A 19,958-nucleotide genomic window follows, 5' to 3' on the forward strand; every position below is an offset into this window, starting at 1 on the left:
TACAACCAAACTTGTTACAACACCTAACTACCTCAGCTATAACCAAACTTGTTCTAACATCTAACTACCACAGCTATAACCAAACTTGTTACAACACCTAACTATCATAGCTATAACCAAACTTGTTCTGACACCTAACTAGCTCAGATATAACCATAATCTATACCCAAACACAAAGAATCATCAACCTAAGAATCCATAATATCAATTAAGAACACAATGCAAGGGAGCCACAACTCAACAATAGCCCGGCAAGGGGGCAACATAATGATCTCTTTTCTTTCTCACTTTTACTTCACAATTCACTTCGCAACTCAAGCCAATGCTCTAGATTTTCAATTATCGCTTATACTTTCACAATTCATTATACAACTGGAGCTAATGCTCTTCAATGTTCATAAGTCACAATTCTTTTCACAACTTTACACAACAAATAGAAATCTTCACCAAGGCATGAATAATACAACAAAATCATGAAAATCACAATATAAGACTCACGGTCATACTTGACACCAACGTATAGATACTCGTCACCATGCCTATACGTCGTACTCAACAAGAAACAAATAGCAAATAGGACACAACTCCTAATCCCTCAAGCTAAGGTTAGACAAAACACTTACCTCGAACGTCCACGGCAAACTCAAGCCTCAAATACCGCCATTCCTTTCGAATTCGGCTCCAAATCAATTGTATCTATACATAATCGACTTCATAACATCAATAATCACTAAACAATCCGGTTCTAATACTTAATTATAGTTTTCTAATCATTCTTCCCAAAAAGTCGAAAATTGACCCAGGTTCGGACCAAAACCTGATCACCCATTCACCCACGATCCCGAATATACAATTTGTTTTGAAATCCGACCCCAAAACAAGGTCAAATTCCCAAATAATCAAAAGCCCTAACTCTACCCAAATCCCTAATTTTCTACCCTTAATCACATGTTTTAGGCCTAGAAATCTAGTGGGTGTTGATAAAAATGGAAGAAAACAAGTCAAAGATTACTTACCCAAGAGGTTATGGTGAAGAAGTTCTTCAAAAATCGCCCAAGAGGTGTGGAGAAGATGAAGTTTGTGAAAAATAATGAAAATCCCGTAATGTGTTCTGTTTTTGGAACTTAAAATAACTTAGCGAAATTACTCATCGCTTTCGCGACATGTCCATCATGTTCGCGATGGGTTAGGCCTGCTAGGCCTTCCCATTCGCCGAGAAGTGACCCCTCGAGCCTTCGCGTTCGCGTAGGTTTAATGCCCCACCCCCTTCCCAGGCTCAATTAGCCTTCGCATTCGCGTTACCAGGCCCGTGTTCGCGAAGGGAAGATCCCCCAATGCCTCGCATTCGCGACCTGGGTTACGCGTTCGCATAGAAGGAATTTCCTTTAGCATAACTAACACATCGCATTCGTGAGGGTCCTCCCGCGAACACGAAGAAGGAAATATTAGAATACCAACAGCTGAAAACCTGCAACTTTTTAAGAGTTTAAAACCTTCCGAAACACATCCGAAACTCACCCGAGCCCTCGGGGCTCCAAACATACCTACTAACTCAAAAACACCATATGAACTTATCCGTGCGATCAAATCGCCAAATTAACATCATTAACATCGAATTAAACCTCAAAATCAATGAATTATTTCAAACTTCTTAAAACATCAAATTTTGCAATTTAGGTCTGAATCACGTCAAATGACATCCGTTTCTTACCAAACTTCACAGAGTTATCTTAAATCACATATACGACCTGTACCGGGCGTCGGAACTAAAATACGGGCCTGATACCAACATGTTCTAATCAACATTCCTTTCAAATTCCTTTAAACAATTTTAGAAAACAATTTTCTTTAAAAAAATCATTTCTCGGGCTTTGGACCTCGGAATTCGATTTCGGGAATACGTTCAAGTCTCATATTTTCCTACGGACCCTCCGGAACCGTCAAATCACGAGTCTGGGTCCGTTTATCCAAAACGTTGACCGAAGTCAAATTATTTCATTTTATAGTCAAAATTTATCATTTTGTTCATAACTTTTTACATATAAGCTTTCCGGTTATGCGCCTAGACTGCGCACCCAAATTGAGGTGATGCTAAAAGAGGTTTTTAAAACCTCGGAACGCAGAATTTCATTTTAAAACAAGTGATGACCTCTTGGGTCATCACATTCTCCACCTCTAAAATAATCGTTCATCCTTGAACGGAAATAAGAAGGAAGTACCTAAGTCGGAGAAAAGACGGGGATAACGGCTCCGCATATCGGACTCGGACTCCCAGGTCAATGCCTTAGGAGGCTGACCTCTCCACTGAACATTAACAGAAGGAAAATTGTTCGATCTCAACTGACGAACCTGCTGGTCTAGGATAGCTACCGGCTCCTCCTCATAAGACAAGTCCTTGTCCAACTGGACAGTGCTAAAATCTAACATGTGGGATGGATCGACGTGATACTTCCAAAGCATGGACACATGAAACACTGGATGCACGACTGATAAGCTCGGCGGCAATGCAAGTCTATAAGCCACCTCTCCCACTCTATCAAGAATCTCAAATGGACCAATGAACCTAGGACTAAGCTTTCCCTTCTTCCCAAATCTCATCACGCCCTTCATAGGCGACACTCGAAGAAATACCCACTCACCGACCATGAATGCCAAATCACGAACCTTGCAGTCGGCATAACTCTTTTGCCTGGACTGAGCTATACGAAGCCTATCCTGAATAATCCTAACCTTGTCCAAGGCATCCTAAACCAGATTCGTGCCTAATAACTGAGCCTCTCCCGGCTCGGACAATCCAATCGAAGACCGACATCGCCTACCATATAAAGCCTCATAAGGAGCCATCTAGATACTCGACTGGTAGCTGTTGTTGTAGGCAAACTCTGCTAAAGGCAAAAACTAATCCCACGAGCCTCCAAAGTCAATGACACAAGCTCGGAGCATATCCTCCAAAATATGAATGGTCCGCTCGGACTACCCGTCTGTCTGAGAATGAAATGTTGTGCTCAACTCAATCCGTGTGCCTAACTCTCGCTGAACTACTCTCTAGAAATGTGAGGTAATCTGCGTACCTCGGTCCGAAATGATAGACATGGGCACACTATGAAGGAAAACAATCTCCCGAATATAGATCTCAGCCAACCTCTCAGAAGAATAGGAGACTGCCACAGGAATGAAATGCGCTGACTTAGTCAGCCTATCAACAATAACCTACACTACATCGAACTTCCTCCGAGTCTGCGGGTGTCTAACAACGAGATCCATAGTGATACGCTCCCACTTCCACTCAGGGAGCTCAATCCTCTTAAATGAACCACCGGGCCTCTGATGCTCGTACTTAACCTGCTGACAATTCAAACACCGAGCCACATACGCAACGATATCCTTCTTCCTTCTCCTCCATCAATAATGTTGCCGCAAATCCTGAAAAAATCAACTCTCGGAGTCCATCCACATTAGGCACACAAACGCGACCCTGCAATCTCAAAACTCCATCATCATCTAAGGTAACCTGCTTGGCACCTCTGCGCTGCACCGTGTCTCTAAGGACACACAAATAGGGATCATTATACTGCCGATCACGGATACACTCCAATAATGAAGAGCGAGCGACTGTGCAAGCTAATACATGGCTGGGCTCAGAAACGTCCAACCTCACGAACTGATTAGCCAAAGCCTAAACATCCAAAGCAAGCGGTCTCTCACCGACTTGAATATAAGCAAGACTGCCCATACTGGCTGACTTCCTACTCAAAGCATTGGCTACCACATTGGCCTTTCCTGGATGATATAAGATGGTGATATCATAGTCCTTTAACAACTCCAACCACCTCCTCTGCCTCAAATTCAACTCCTTTTTCTTGAACAAATACTGAAGACTCTTGTGGACCGTGAACACCTCACATGCCATGCCATACAGATAATGCCTCCAAATCTTCAACGTGTGACCAATGTCTACCAACTCTAAATCATGAACCGGATAGTTCTTCTCATGAATCTTTAACTGCCGCGAAGCATAGGCAATGACCTTGCCATCCTGCATCAACACTACACCGAGCCCAATACGAGATGCATCACAATAAATTGTATAAGGCCCTGATCCTATGGGCAAAACCAACACTGGTGTTGTAGTTACAGCTATCTTGAGGTTCTGAAAGCTCGCCTCACACTTGTCCGACCATCTGAACTGGGCACCCTTCTGGTTCAACCTGGTCATCGGGGTTGCGATAGACGAGAACCCCTCCACGAACCGATGATAGTAGCCTGCCAATCCCAAGAAACTCCGAATCTCTGTAGCTGATGCTGGTCTAGGCCAGTTATTGATTGCCTCAATCTTCTTTGGATCAACCTGAATACCCTCTGCTGATACAACATGACCCAGGAATGCAACTAAACTCACACTTCGAGAATTTAGCATATAACTGGCTATCCCTCAGAGTCTGAAAAACCACCCTGAGATGCTGCTCGTGCTCCTCCTAGCTGCGGGAATATATCGAGATATCATCAATGAAGACTATCACGAATGAGTCTGAATAAGGTCTGAACACTCGGTTCATCAAATTCACAAATGTTGTTGGGGTATTTGTCAACCCGAATGACATCACCAAGAACTCATAATGCCCATACCGAGTGCGGAAAGATGTCTTAGGGAAATCGGATGCCCTAATCCTCAACTGATGGTAGCCAGATCTCAAATAAATCTTTGAAAATACCTTGGCACCCTGAAGCTGATCAAACAAATCATCAATACTCGGCAATGGATACTTATTCTTGATTGTAACCTTGTTCAACTGTCGGTAATCAATACACATTCTCATCGTTCCGTCCTTCTTCTCAACAAACAACACCGGCGCACTCCAAGGAGAAACACTTGGCCTAATGAAGCCCTTCTCAAGCAAGTCTTGTAACTGCTCCTTTAACTCTTTCAACTCCGGCAAGGGCCATTCGATATGGCGGGATAGAAATGGGCTGAGTGCCCGGAGCCAAATCAATGCAGAAATCAATACCCTTATCGGGTGGCATACCCGGTAGGTCTGAAGGGAATACCTCAGGAAACTCATGAACAACAGGCACAAAATCAATGGAAGGAACCTCAGCACTAGAATCACGAACATATGCCAAATAGGCCAAACACCCCTTCTCGACCATACGTCGAGCCTTCACATAAGAGATACCTCTACGGGTAGAATGAACAAGAGTCCCTCTTCACTCTAAACAAGGCAAGCCCGGAAAAGCTAAGGTCACAGTCTTGGCATGATAGTCTAAGATAGCATGGTAAGGTGATAACCAGTCCATCCCCAATATAACATCGAAAGCAACCATGTCCAGAAGAAGCAAATCTACATGAGTCTCAAAACCTCCAATGACCACTATACATGAACAATGGGCGCAATCCACCACAATATAATCACCCACCGGCATAGAAACATAAACAGGGGCACTCAAAGAGTCACTAGGCATGACCAAATATGGCGCAAAATAAAACCGAAGCTTCTCTACTACAAACTAGAACAATACCTGCACCTCCACCTCTAATACCTTTACCTCCACCTCTAATACCTCTACCTCCACCTCCAGTTAACTGAGCGGGCTGGACGAGTCCCTCAATGAACCTCCTCACTCTCCCTCACAGTGAGAAGTATGATAAGAGCATGATGAGCCGAGTCGATGAATCTGATCTCGTACTGAGTAACAGTCATAGAACCCTGCTGAGGATGCTCAAACTACCTCTGACAGACCTCTCTCTGAGTGGTGGGGAGAAACTTCTCCAAAAATAGTTGTGTGAATTGTTCTCAAGTCAAAGCTGATGATCTAACTGGTATAGCCAATCAATAATCCATCCAACAGGTCTTGGCAGATCCAGACAAGCGAAAAGTAGCAAAATCGACCCCATTGGTCTCCGCAATCCCCATGTTCCTAAGAACCTCATGATAGCTGTCTAGAAAATCCTGGGGATCCTCAGTAGATGCAACGCTAAAAGTATTAGTAAAGAGCTTGGTGAACCTATCCAGCCTCCACAAAGCATCGGCGGACATAGCTGCTCCATCACTGGTCTGTAATTTTTTTTGGCTGAAGAAGCGGTATGTGACCTCGCCATTCGCGAAAGGACAAGAGTAGAGGTTTCAATTTAGCATTTAGAGATCAAAATCGCACAACAGGAAAGAATAGATGCGAAGTTTTTTTTCCTAACTCTGTAGCCTCTGCGGGATAAATACAGACATCTCCGTACCAATCCCTCAGACTCTACTAAGCTTGTTTGTGAATTGTGAGACCCATGTAACCTAGCTCTCTAATAACAACTTGTCACGACCCGGATTTTCCACCCTCGGGAGTCATGATAGCGTCTACTAATGTGAGCTAGGCAAGCCAATTATTGAACCATCTACCTTTTTACCAACTTTATTCTCTTTAACAATTACGAAGAAATAACATTTAAACAACGGAATATAACATAAGCGGAAGAAAACAATAATCCATCTAAACATGAATATCTATTACAACTATTTGAGTCTCGACTACCTAGAACTGGTGTCACAATTTTACAAACGGTCTAAGAATACTACAAATAAAGGTCTAAAAGAATTGAATACAATAGTGCCTCTGGAAATACATGTAAGAAACAGGAAAGTAGATATAAGGAGACCCCAAGGCCTACGGACGCCTACAGGTCTACCTCGGGTCGCCTGATGAACAAGAATCAGCAATATCACTCAGGTCCGAAGTCTACAACACTGGGGTCTGCACAAAAGAGTGCAGAGTATGGTATCAGCACAACCGACCCCATGTGTTGGTAAGTGCCCAGTCTAACCTCGGTGAAGTAGTGACGAGGCTAGGACCAGACTATTAAATAAACTTGTGTAGTTATATAATATACAGCAGGAATAAGCAAGTAAAGATGGGAGGGGGAAACATGTTGCGGGGGTATACCAGTATTAACAGTAAATCCAGAGTAACAGTCTAAGGGCAGCTTAGAATTCACAGCGAACAAAAGAAACAAATATCCAAAATAAACACAATTGTATCAAAAATTGTTCCGGCGCGCAACCCGATCCAAAAGGGTATAACAACACTATTGCGGCATGCAACCCGATCCATATCATTTATCATTGTTACAGCGTGCAACCTGATCCACATATAATATTGTTACAGCGTTCAACCCGATCCACATATAATATTGTTGCAGTGTGCAACCCGATCCACATATAATATTGTTGCGGTGTGCAACCCGATTCACATATAATATTGTTGCAGCGTGCAACCCGATCCACATATAATATTCTTGCAGTGTGCAACCCAATCCATATATAATTTTGTTGCGGCATGCAACCCGATCCACATATAATATTGTTGCGGCGTGCAACCCAATCCACTATAATATTGTTGCTGCGTGCAACCCAATCCACTATAATATTGTTGTTGCGTGCAACCCGATCCACATATCATATTGTTGCGGTGTGCAACCCGATCCACGTATAATATTAACAACAATCATAACTAGAGTCCTGACAAGGGATCAATAAGGTCTACACTATCCCGACAAGGGATTCAACAACATAAGTAATTACGTCACCTACGACACCTAACTGCCTCAGCTACAACCAAACTTGTTACAACATCTAACTACCTCAGCTATAACCAAACTTGTTCCAATATCTAACTATCACATCTATAACCAAACTTGTTACAACACCTAACTACCACAGCTATAACCAAACTTGTTCTGACACCTGACTACCTCAGCTATAACCATAATCCCTACCCAAACACAAAGATTCATCAACCTAAACATCTGCAATATCAATTAAAAGCACAATGCAAGGGAGACATAACTCAACAATAGCCCAGCAAGGGGGCAACATAATGATTTCTTCTCTTTCTCACTTTTACTTCACAATTCACTTCACAACTCGAGCCAATGCTCTAGAGTTTCAATTATCGCTTATACTTTCACAATTCGTTATACAACTGGAGCCAACGCTCTTCAATGTTCATAAGTCACAATTCTTTCCACAACTTTACACAACAAATAGAAATCTTCACCAAGGCATGAATAATACAACGAAATCATTAAAATCACAATATAAGACTCACGGTCATGCTTGACACCAACGTATAGATACTCGTCACCATGCCTATACGTCATACTCAACAAGAAACAAATAGAAAATAGGACACAACTCCTACTCCCTCAAGCTAAGGTTAGGCCAAACACTTACCTCAAACTTCCAAGGCCAACTCAAGCCTCAAACATTGCCTTTCCTTTCGAATTTGTCTCCAAATCAATTGTATTTATACATAATCGACTTCAAAACATCAATAATCGCTAAACAATCCGGTTCTAATGCTTAATTATAGCTTTCTAATCATTCTTCCCAAAAAGTCAAAAATTGACCTAGGTTCGGACCAAAACCTGATCACTCATTCACCCACGATCCCGAATATACAATTTGTTTTGAAATCCAACCCCAAAACAAGGTCAAATTCCCAAATAATCAAAAAGCCCTAACTCTACCCAAATCCCTAATTTTCTACCCTTAATCACATGTTTTAGGCCTAGATATCTAGTGGGTGTTGATAAAAATGGAAGAAAACAAGTCAAAGATTACTTACCCAAGAGGTTACGGTGAAGAAGTTCTTCAAAAATCGCCCAAGGGGTGTGGAGAAGATGAAGTTTGTGAAAAATAATGAAAACCCCGTAATGTGTTCTGTTTTTGGAACTTAAAATAACTGAGCGAAATTACTCATTGCGTTCGCGACAAGTCCATCGCATTCGTGACAAGTCCATCGCGTTCTCGATGGGTTAGGCCTGCTAGGCCTTCGCATTCGCATCCATGTGGTCACGTTCGCGTTGGTTTAATGCCCCACCCCCTACCCAAGATCGATTAGCCTTTGTGTTCGCGCTACCAAGCTCGCATTCGCTAAGGGAAGACCCCCCAATGCCTCGCATTCACGACCTAGGTTACGCGTTTGCGTAGAAGGAATTTCCTTCAGAATAATTAACACTTCGCATTTGCAAGGGTCCTTTCACGAACGCGAAGAAGGAAATATCAGAATACCAACAGCTGAAAACCTGCAACTTTTTAAGAGTTTAAAACCTTCTGAAACTCACCCGAGCTCTCGGGGCTCCAAACCAAACATACTTACTAACTCAAAAACACCATATGAACTTATCTGTGCGAGCAAATCGCCAAATTAACATCATCAACATCGAATTAAACCTCAAAATCAATGAATTATTCAAACTTCTTAAAACATCAAATTTTGCAATTTAGGTCTGAATCTCGTCAAATGACATCTATTTCTTATCATATTTCACAGAGTTATCTTAAATCACATATAAGGCCAGTACCGGGCGTCGGGACCAAAATACGGGCCCGATACCAACATGTGTTGATACCCAATTTTTCCCTATATACGAAATACTTTCAAAATAGCATGTTCATGCATATATAAGTATGTCCAAATGTTTTACTATTTTTCCTTAATTTTTAAAGATTTTTTAATCAATTTATTACTCTATTTTATCCAGAAAAATCCTATAATTATTTTCAAAATATAATTTTTGGTGATCCATTTATTGGATTCTCATATTTATGCTAAAATATAGCTAATATAATTTTTGCATATTTTTACAAATTTATTTGGTATTTTTAAAGCCAAATTGCATATAATTGCAATATTAGCCTCTTTTAGAATTAATTACGTTTATATCTATAAAAATTAAATCCAGTATTTTTAATTTAATAATTATATACTATTTGTCATATTAGTACCTTTAATTTATTTCCAAAAATTATTTTACTATTTTTTATAAATCAAATAGGAAAAAGTGGCTATTTAAATGTTAGCCCAATTGCATTTCGATTATAGCCCCAATTCGGACCCCAATTGAGTTCAATTTAAGCCCAATTTTACCCCGACCCAATTCCCATTCAAACCGACCAATGACCCTTTTAAACAACCCACCCGGATTCCCGTTTAATCCCAATCGTTGATCGTTTAGATCAACGGCTCACATTAACCCTTTCCTAAATTAATTCCCAACTACCCCCAAACCCTAACCATTTCTTACCGACAGCCGTCTCTGAATCCCCCTTCTCTCTCAATCCTCTCTCAGACCCTCTCCAACCCTAGCCGTCGCCCTTAACTACAACCCTAAAACCTTCCTAATCCATGGCTCCTGTATCCACCTCCTTTGGCCTCAACGTGCCCAATTATTATGGTTTCAAGGCCAGATCGTGAAAGAATTTGGTTCAGACCTGGGTCGATTTCAGTTTATGATTGTTCTCCGGTCACCTCTGGCCTTTCCCCGGCCAACTATGGCTATTCGAGTCTGATTCTTGACTCTCCTGCTTAAATCGATGGTCTTCAAAGCCTTTCTCACCATTTGGGGTTCTACTGAAACCCTAACCTTTGAGGTTCTTCCGATTTCTTTTAGATCTGTTTTAGGTCTGTGTTTGCTCTAAATTTCTAAACATTTTTCTCAAAGTTTATTCTAAGACTCTACCTTCAAAACCTTTATCTTTTCCGATTAGATTTTCTATTAAGTTATTTGACACGTTTTACTGTGTTTCATTATGTCATTCTTCTACTTGAGTTTGCTTGTTAGGGCCTAAACTCCTTTCGAGGCTTCTGAATCTATTTTTTTTAGTATTTGTTCGATTTATTTATTTTTCATCTCTAGACTCGATTGGTGTTAAAAATCCTAAACTTTTGGGTTCATTTGAGTTCTGAGACCATTTGCTGTGTGATTTACTTGTTCATCGTCTCTAAATTCGATTGGTTTCAAAACCCTAATTTCTTTAGGGCTTATTCGAGCTTTTGAAGCTGTTTCACTTGTTTGAAGTTGCTCGATTGGATTCAAAATCCTTTTTGTTTCAACATCTGTTTCTTTATGTGATTTGGTTTCTTGCAGTCATTGAAACTAGACTATACTTTTCAGAAGGGCCTTTTTACTTGACCCTTTTGCATGCTTCTGATACTCTCTCTTTTCTCTATTACTAAGCTAATGAAGTTGACCTATGTGACTACCATGTTTCGATAGTTCACTGTCTACTGACTTTGTGATTGTTGTTGCATTCTGCTTCTCTTTGCCATAGTTTAGCCTCACATGCCTAATGTTTTGTGCACTCTATTTATATGCTAAAACAGGACTCATGATTCTCTCTTTGATTGACTCTGAGCTCCTTGTTTCTGGGCCTGATTTTAAAAACTTTCCTTAGACTTTTGATTCTCCTATTGTAACTTGGTTTATTTGCTTACTCACGGGAACAACACTAGTGGATTCTGAGGGGTACCTAACACCTTCCCCTTGGAATAATTTCAAGCCCTTACCCTATCTGTGGTTATTCAAATCAAACTCCATTGGTGTCCTAATTCACCTTAATCATTAGGTGGCGACTCTTCAAATGCAAACCCAGTTCCCAAAAGGAACGAGTTGTTCCTCCAAATGTCATAAACCTGATTTCGCGAGAAAAAGGGGGTGCGACAGCATGGCGACTCTACTGGGGATTTTTAGGCTTTTACCATTTCAGACTATCATTGTGAATTTATGCTTCTTTATGGGCAATTACTTGTTTATTTCCTTTAAGCATTCAATTCCCTTTTCAATTGTGAAACTGACTTGTCTCTTTATTTATTTCCTTTACTACTGCTTTAAATTATGAAACTGTTGTATTTACTGCTTTCTTAAACGTGCAAATATGTGACAACATGTTTTAAATTATTGTATAATCATGCTCAATATCATATTCCACTCGTGCCAAACAAATCCCATAACAACACTTATAATGAGTGGTTGCGCTCTTCCAATATTATCACCTAGTAAATCTGGAAAAGGCGTATTTGCGGTAAAACCAGTCGATCAACGGTGTAGCCGACAGTTCCGTGCCTTTCCCCCTTGAGTTGTCCGCTCAAGGGTACCAGTCTAAAACCCCATAGAAACCTTACTCTGTTTAAACTGTGCATGCAGCATGGTCAAACCTAGCCGAGTCAGTTATGTTGTCCGCATAATGACTCTTTATGATAGCCTTGTCCAAAGTCCACTGGGTTTCCCTAAACCCAAACGGACATCACCACATTCTGTGCATTTATTTGGAGAACTAAATGCTTTATGCTGATTGTTGGTATTAAATAGCCGAGTTTGGTGGGGGGTAAGGGCCTAACCCTTTTGTTTTGCAGAAATGAGGCACGAGGTCCCCAGTTTTGGTATGATTAGCACGCCCCCACTCTTACTAGACTGGTGAATGAGCCTTCTATCAAATGACCAAATCGACGAGTGGAAAGAGAGGGCCGCCAAAGCTAGCGAAAAGTTGGAATATCTGGAGTTCAGTCTGCTGGAATTGGAAGGAAAAGAGTCACCGACTGCCAGAACACTGAAGGAAACAAAGGAGAACACCTGGCAAAGGCATTTTTACTGGTGAACCTATGCGAACTGGAGGATTTGATCAATGAGAGCATTCAACCTGGGGAAGGTCCTTCAGGGACCAAGTAGATAGGAGTTTATCTTTTCGTTTTATAAAATGTAATAAGGCCAATGGTCATTAGTGACTTTTTATTTCCTATTTATTTAGTGTCGATTTAGGATTCGTCTTATTTTCTATCAATAAAATGAGGCATTTAGCATTCTAAGTTCTCCAAAATAATTTGTCACTAGGCCTACCTCGGGCACAAAATGGTCCCCAAATTAGGACGCGCTTTACAATTCCGAACTATGTGTTTAAATACTGCAATACTTCTTATAATCCTCACTAACTTATTACCTTTTTGTTTTTTTTTTTTACTTTTTGTTTTATTTATTCCCCTCCCCAAAGGTTAGTTCGTGCACTCTGGCAACATCATCCTATCTCACGAGATCCAGGGGCCCTCCACCCACTCCTCCTCTTAGTCCTGTCAAAAACAAGAACAAAGGAAAAATGGAAGATTTGAACAATGCCAGAAAGGAGAACTCAACTGAACGGGTAGAGGTCACGCATGGTCATGGTACTCAGGTTCCTAAGGAAAATGCATCCTAACTTGAACAAAAACTGCTGAAATTCCAGGAAGAACTTGATCAGGTTCGGAATCTGGCAAATCAGTCATTTTCCCTCACCACTCTGGATTTCAATTTCCCAAATGCTCAGAACCAAACACCTCCATAGAACATCCCAAAGCAACAAAACCATCCCGCTCCTCACCACCACTGTAACACCTGCCATACTTCAAACAACACCCCGATGCTCATCCCAAAACCCCAAAACTCCACAAATGACCACTTCCACACCCATCATAACACCCCTATCTATGTGGAGACTATGCCACATTCCACCCAACCCATCTCAAACACACCCGAGTCTGATGATAAAGACTCACTCATCAGGAACCTGGCTGAGGAACTTAAGAAATTGACTAGCCGGAGGCATTGAAGGAAGCAAGGGAATTAAAGGGCTGATCTACAAAGATCTTTGCATACAGCCCGATGTCGAACTGCCTGAAGGATACAAACCTCCTAAGTTTGAGATGTTTGATGGTATAGGGGATCCAAGGGTCCATTTGAGAACTTACTATGACAAGCTGGTTGGAGTAGGGAGAGACGAGAGAATCCGCATGAAGCTGTTCATGAGGAGTTTGAAGGGAGATGCTCTGTCTTGGTACATTAGCCAAGATCCAAAGAAATGGTCAAGCTGGGTAAGCATGGTGTCTGACTTTATGGACAGGTTCAGGTTCAACACCGAGAGCGTGCCAGATGTATTCTACATTCAGAATCTAAAGAAGAAGCCTACAGAAATATTTCATGAGTATGCCACTTGCTAGAGGTCCGAAGCTGCTAAGGTCAGACCTGCCTTAGAGGAGGAACAGATGAACAAATTCTTTGTCCGAGCTCAAGACCCGCAGTATTATGAACGACTAATGTTGATTGATAGCCATAAATTTTCTAACATTATCAAGCTGGGTGAAAGGATCGAAGAGGGCATCAAAAGTGGTTTAGTTATGAACTTCGAGGCCTTGCAAGCTACAAACAAGGCCTTACAGTCTGGTGGTGCGTCCAAGAAAAGGGACGTAGGGGCCGTAATGGTTGCACAGAGAACCAAATCTCCCAACAAGTACCAAACTTACCCAACACCTCCACTCACATATCAACCAACTCCGAACTACCAAGCACCATCACCCTCCTATCAAGCTCCTCCACCCACTTATCAATCACCTCCACCTCCCACATATTAGCCTACTTCACCCAGATATTCCCAACCCGCACATGTTTACCAAGCCTACAACACTCAACCATCCCACTATCAATCCCCTCCTACACGCCAAAACTTCCCTAGACCTCGACCTAATTTTGACCACAGACCTCCGAAACAATACACAGCCATTGCTGAACCTGTTGACCAGTTGTACGAGAGACTCAAAGTTGCTGGTTATGTCACCCCCATAATTAAAATAGAGGATGATTGGGATCCCGAGGGATCAATCGGATTGATAGCAGAAGGTGATGACCCAAAGAAGCCAATAGTTACTCTTAATCCTATCATAGTCCAGATTCAGCCATCTGGGGACACTGAGGTAAATATATCTGTGCCACTTGAGTTTGAAGCAATGTCATATGCAAAGACAGCAGCGCCAATTGAGGTCGAATTCGTGTCACCAGCAAATGCACCCATACCATTTGAAGTTGCAGTTTTGCCACCCAAGGTACATGCTCCGTTCGGAGTAAAGATATCCACGCTGATCCCAGTGGCGATGTAGACCATGACACCATTACATACAAAGGTTATACCATAGGACTATACAGCCGAGGCAAGGAGGAAAGGTAAGGTTAGGTTCGAAGAGACTATTGTAGCACAGGGTATGACGGGAACTAATGGGGTCTATACTCCGGAACACCTAGCCGACTCAAGCAAGCAGGCCTCCAACTGGCCACCCATCATCGAGACCGGTCTAGACGATCTTTGGAGAAAGATACAGGCCAAAGAATACTCGGTCATCAACTAGTTTAAAAAAACACCGGCACAAATCTCCATGCTTTGCTACAAAATTCTGAGGCACACAAGAATGCTCTGTTGAGGCTGTTAAGTGAAGCATACGTGCCAAGCAACATCACTGGTGGGGAAATGGCTAACATGTAGGACAGGTATTGGAAAGTCATAAAACTATTTTTCATGAGGATGAGCTACCACCTGAAGGACTGGGTCACAACAAGGCACTGCACATCACTGTGCAATGTGAGGGACTACTTCATCCTTTGATCTCAACATATTCGCGGCTGAAGAAAAGCCAGGGGATCGGTCCGAGACCGAAGGAGCCTTGGATCAACTTGAATTGGCAAAGATTAAAGAACAAAAAGATCTCTTGGCCAAATAGATTAGCCCCCTGATTGAATCAGAGAAGGCATCATCACTAGGATCCTGATTGATGGAGGGTCCAGTCTCAACATCTGTCCACTGGTAACACTCAAGAAGTTGGGTAAAGGACTGCACGAGATAAAGGACGGAGATATCAATGTGAAAGCCTTCGACAGTTCCCAAAGGTCCACCATTGGGGAGATTAGTCTGTGTTTGCAAATGGGGCCAACTTGGTTCGATGTTGATTTCCATGTGATAGACGTGTCGACATCTTATAATCTGTTGTTGGGATGGCCATGGATTCATGCTGTCGGGGCCGTAGCATCAACACTGCACCAGGTGGTAAAATTTGAATAGAATCACTAGGAGGTGATCAGCCACGGTGACGGTAGCAACCCTATATACAGTCACCAGACCATTTCGGCAATCGAGGTAAGAAGCACGTCAAGTGGGTAAATGTTGTTGACAAAGACAGATGGTGGGATAACAAGATCGAGAGCATACTGAATTGGAGTAGGTACGAACCTGGCAAAGGTCTCGGCAAGAACCTTCAAGGAATCGTTAAGCCCATAAAGCTCAAGAAGCATAGCACTACTTTTGGGCCGGGATATGATTATACCTGGGAAGAACTTAACAACTAGTCGCCACCATGGCGTGGTCCTTATTATCCGCTAGAGCAGCCAATACCACACTTGGAGAAGACTTTCCAACCGGCTGATGTTATCTATGGGTCAGAAGAAGAGGAAGCACTGGCAGCGGTAAAGAATTTGTTCCTAGAAGACAATAACATGGACTGTTGTGTTGTTCTTGAGGAGGAGGGGGAGGAAGACCCTTTCATACAGGCTGTAAGCAGAGGAGCATGCCTCAATAACTGGACCATCAGGACAACCAGAGCCCGATGAGCCTCGGGGTAGCAAGGCTAAAACAAGCATCATGCACTATTTTATTTACTAAATGATTTTCTTTCTACATTTTTACTCCCACAATAAGATCTCCAATGTTCCAAAATAGTTATGCAATTTATTAAAGTATTTTAACTTTTCTTATGATTCGACGCTCATTATTATTTTTCTCTCATTACTTTACTTATACAGCATTACTATTAGTTATCTTGATGAACCAATGAATGTGACATGCAACGAGACAACGCAACAAACAAACATAGATTCTGAGGGAGATGACATGCCAGAAGAGATTGTTAAAGAGGTTGAGAATTTTGAGAACAGACCTAAGTCCAACCTGGACGAGACTGAGATTGTCAACCTGGGAAATGCAGAAAATATTAAAGAAACATGAATCAGCGTCCACTTATCGCCATCAGAAAAGAAGGAATACATATAATTTCTAAAGGGATATGAGGACATATTCGCCTGGTTGTATGATGACATGACTGGTCTAAGTACATCTATTGTGGCTCACAAACTGCCAACCGATCCAACATGTCCTCCGGTAAAGCAAAAGCTCAAAAAATTCAAGCCTGATATGAGTCTAAAAATCAAGGAAGAAGTCACTAAGCAGGTCAAAGCTAAGGTTCTTAGGGTAGTAGAATACCCGACATGGTTAGCCAACATTGTGCCAGTGCCAAAGAAGGATGGGAAGGTCCGAGTCTGTGTCGACTACCGGGATCTCAATCGGGCCAGTCCGAAAGATGACTTTCCTTTGCCGAATATACACATCCTGATTGACAATTGCACCAAGCATGAGTTGTAGTCATTTGTAGATTGTTTCGCTGGGTATCATCAGATATGGATGGATGAAGAAGATGTTGATAAAATGGCATTCATTACGCTGTGGGGAATGTATTGTTACAAGATGATGCCATTTGGGTTAAAGAATGCAAGGGCCACCTACATGAGGGCCATGACCACCATTTTCCATGATATGATACACAAGGAGATAGAGGTGTATGTAGATGATGTTATCATCAAGTCCAGGAAGGCCACTGATCACATGGAAGATTTGAGGAAGTTCTTCAATAGACTGCAAAGGTACAACTTAAAACTGAATCCCGCTAAATGTGCATTTGGGGTTCCTAGCGGAAAACTACTTGGGTTTATTGTGAGTCACCGAGGAATAGAACTGAATCCATCAAAGGTCAAAGCTATTCAAGAGTTTCCACCGCCAAAGAACAAGAAGGACATGATGAGTTTCTTGGGGAGGCTCAACTACATCAGCCGGTTCATAGCACAATCTACAGTTATCTGTGAGCCAATCTTTAAGATGTTAAAGAAGGACGCCGCTACCAAATGGACCGATGAATGCCAAAAAGCTTTTGACATAATCAAAGAATACCTATCAACACCACCAGTTTTGGTCCCACCTGAGCCAGGTAGACCCTTATTACTCTACCTTGTAGTATTGGATGGAGCTTTCGATTGCGTTCTAGGGTAGCATGATGAAACAGGGAGGAAGGAGCAGGACATTTATTACCTCAGTAAGAAGTTCACCCCGTACGAGGTCCAGTATTCTCTGTTAGAGCGCACCTGCTGTGCTCTGACTTGGGTAGACCAGAAGCTGAGGCACTACTTCTGTGCCTATACCACATATCTCATCTCAAGGATGGATCCTTTGAAGTACATCTTCCAGAATCTCATGCCCACTGGAAAGCTAGCCAAGTGGCAAATCTTGTTGAGTGAATTTGACATTGTCTATGTAACTCAGAAGGCAATCAAGGGACAGGCACTAGTAGATCACCTTGCTGAAAACACCGTGGATGGAGAATACGAACCCCTGAATGTTATTCATAGGAAAAGATATTACAGAATCCTATGACGGTTGGAGAATGTTTTTCGACGGAGCAGGAAACTTCAAGGGAGTTGGCATAGGAGCAGTCCTCGTATCGAAAATCGGTCAGCATTATCCAGTGTCCGCCAAACTCAGATTCCCGTGCACCAACAATATGGCCGAATATGAAGCTTGCATCTTATGGCTCAAGATGGCCATTGACATGAACATTCAAGAGTTGTTAGTGATCGGAGATTCAGACTTACTTATACATCAGGTACGAGAAGAATGGGCAACCAAGAACTCCAAGATACTCTCGTATCTACACCATGTGCAAGAATTGAGAAAAAGGTTCACAAAGACAGAATTCCAACATGTTCCCAGAGTCTAGAATGAGTTCGCCGATACATTGGCCACCCTATCATCTATGATGCAACATCCAGACAAAAACTTCATTGAACCTATTCTAGTAAAGATCCATGATCAGCCAGTTTACTATGCCCACGTCAAAGAAGAAGCAGACGGAAACCCTTGGTTTCATGACATCAAGGAATATTTGGCAAAAGGAGAATACCCATAACTTGCAAATCCTACTCAAAAATGCATGCTTCGGAGGTTATCCAATAATTTCTTTCACAGCAGAGGAATCCTATATAGGAGGACTCCTGATTTGGGGTTACTAAGGTGTGTCGACGCAAAGGAAGCATCCAGGCTACTAGGGGAAATTCACGTTGGGACATGCGGTCCACATATGAACGGTTTTGTCTTAGCAAAGAAGATACTCCGAGCTAGTTATTTTTGGATGACTATAGATACGGACTGCATCCAGTATGTCCGGAAATGCCATCGATGCCAGATACATGCAGACATGATAAAGGTACCTCCAAATGAGCTTAATGCAACAAGCTCACCATGGTCGTTCGCTGCTTGGGGAATAGATGTTATTGGACCGATCGAGCCTGCCGCTTCCAATGGACACAGATTTATTCTAGTAGCCATAGACTATTTCACCAAGTGGGTAGAAGCAGCATCTTACAGAGCAGTGACTAAGAAAGTCATGGCAGACTTTGTCTGCAATCGCATCGTTTGTCGATTCGGGATTCCAAAATCAATCATTACTGACAATGGCTCCAGCCTCAATAGTGGCCTGATGAAAGCTATGTGTGAAACTTTCAAGATCAGACATAAGAATTCTACAGCCTACAAACCTCATATGAACGGGGCTCTAGAAGCCGCCAATAAGAATATCAAGAAGATACTAAGGAAAATAATAGAGAAGCATAAGCAGTGGCACGAGAAGCTATCATTTGCTTTATTGGGATATCGCACCATAGTCCGCATATCAACTACGGCAACCCCTTATATGTTGGTTTATGGTACAGAAGTCGTCATTCCTGCGAAGTGGAAATTCCTTCCTTAAGAATAATACAGGAAGTAGAACTCGGCGATGCAAATGGATGAAGAGTCATTACGAGCAACTGGCTCTTATATATGGAAAGAGAATGAATGCAGTTTGCCATGGTCAGCTTTATCATAACAGAATGGCCAGAGTCTTCAACAAAGAATTAAGCCGAGATAGTTCACACCGGGGCAGCTGGTGTTAAAGAAAAATTTTCCGCATCAGGATGAAGCCAAAGGGAAGTTCTCTCCCAACTGGCAAGGTACGTACATGGTTCATCGGGTTCTGACAGGAGGAGCCCTCATACTTGCAGAAATGGACAGAGAAGTTTGTCCAAAACCAATTAATTCAGATGCAGTCAAGTGTTACTATGTGTAATCTTTATGCTTTCCTTATATGATGTAAATTGAACTACGTCTGACCTGATTCCCATTAAAGAGGGGATACGTAGGCAGCCCTATGGGTGAAATCACAATTCAATAAAAAAAATTCATTTCCCCCGCAATTGGAAACTG

The 19,958-nt window shown here is 42.1% G+C and overlaps 1 protein-coding gene across 1 annotated transcript in view; it reads left to right on the forward strand.

The window, feature by feature from the left end:
- Window positions 1-18,624, forward strand: part of LOC138872441 (uncharacterized) — a 32,311-nt gene extending 13,687 nt beyond the window's left edge. The window contains exons 4-6 of the mRNA XM_070150439.1: window positions 14,371-14,670; window positions 17,541-17,649; window positions 18,488-18,624. Of these exons, the coding sequence (XP_070006540.1) occupies window positions 14,371-14,670; window positions 17,541-17,649; window positions 18,488-18,624 (546 nt within the window). The remainder of the gene's footprint in view (window positions 1-14,370; window positions 14,671-17,540; window positions 17,650-18,487) is intronic.
- The last annotated feature ends 1,334 nt before the right edge of the window (window positions 18,625-19,958 follow it).

This window comes from Nicotiana sylvestris, chromosome 1, assembly GCF_000393655.2.
Source record: "Nicotiana sylvestris chromosome 1, ASM39365v2, whole genome shotgun sequence".
Taxonomy (NCBI): domain Eukaryota; kingdom Viridiplantae; phylum Streptophyta; class Magnoliopsida; order Solanales; family Solanaceae; genus Nicotiana; species Nicotiana sylvestris.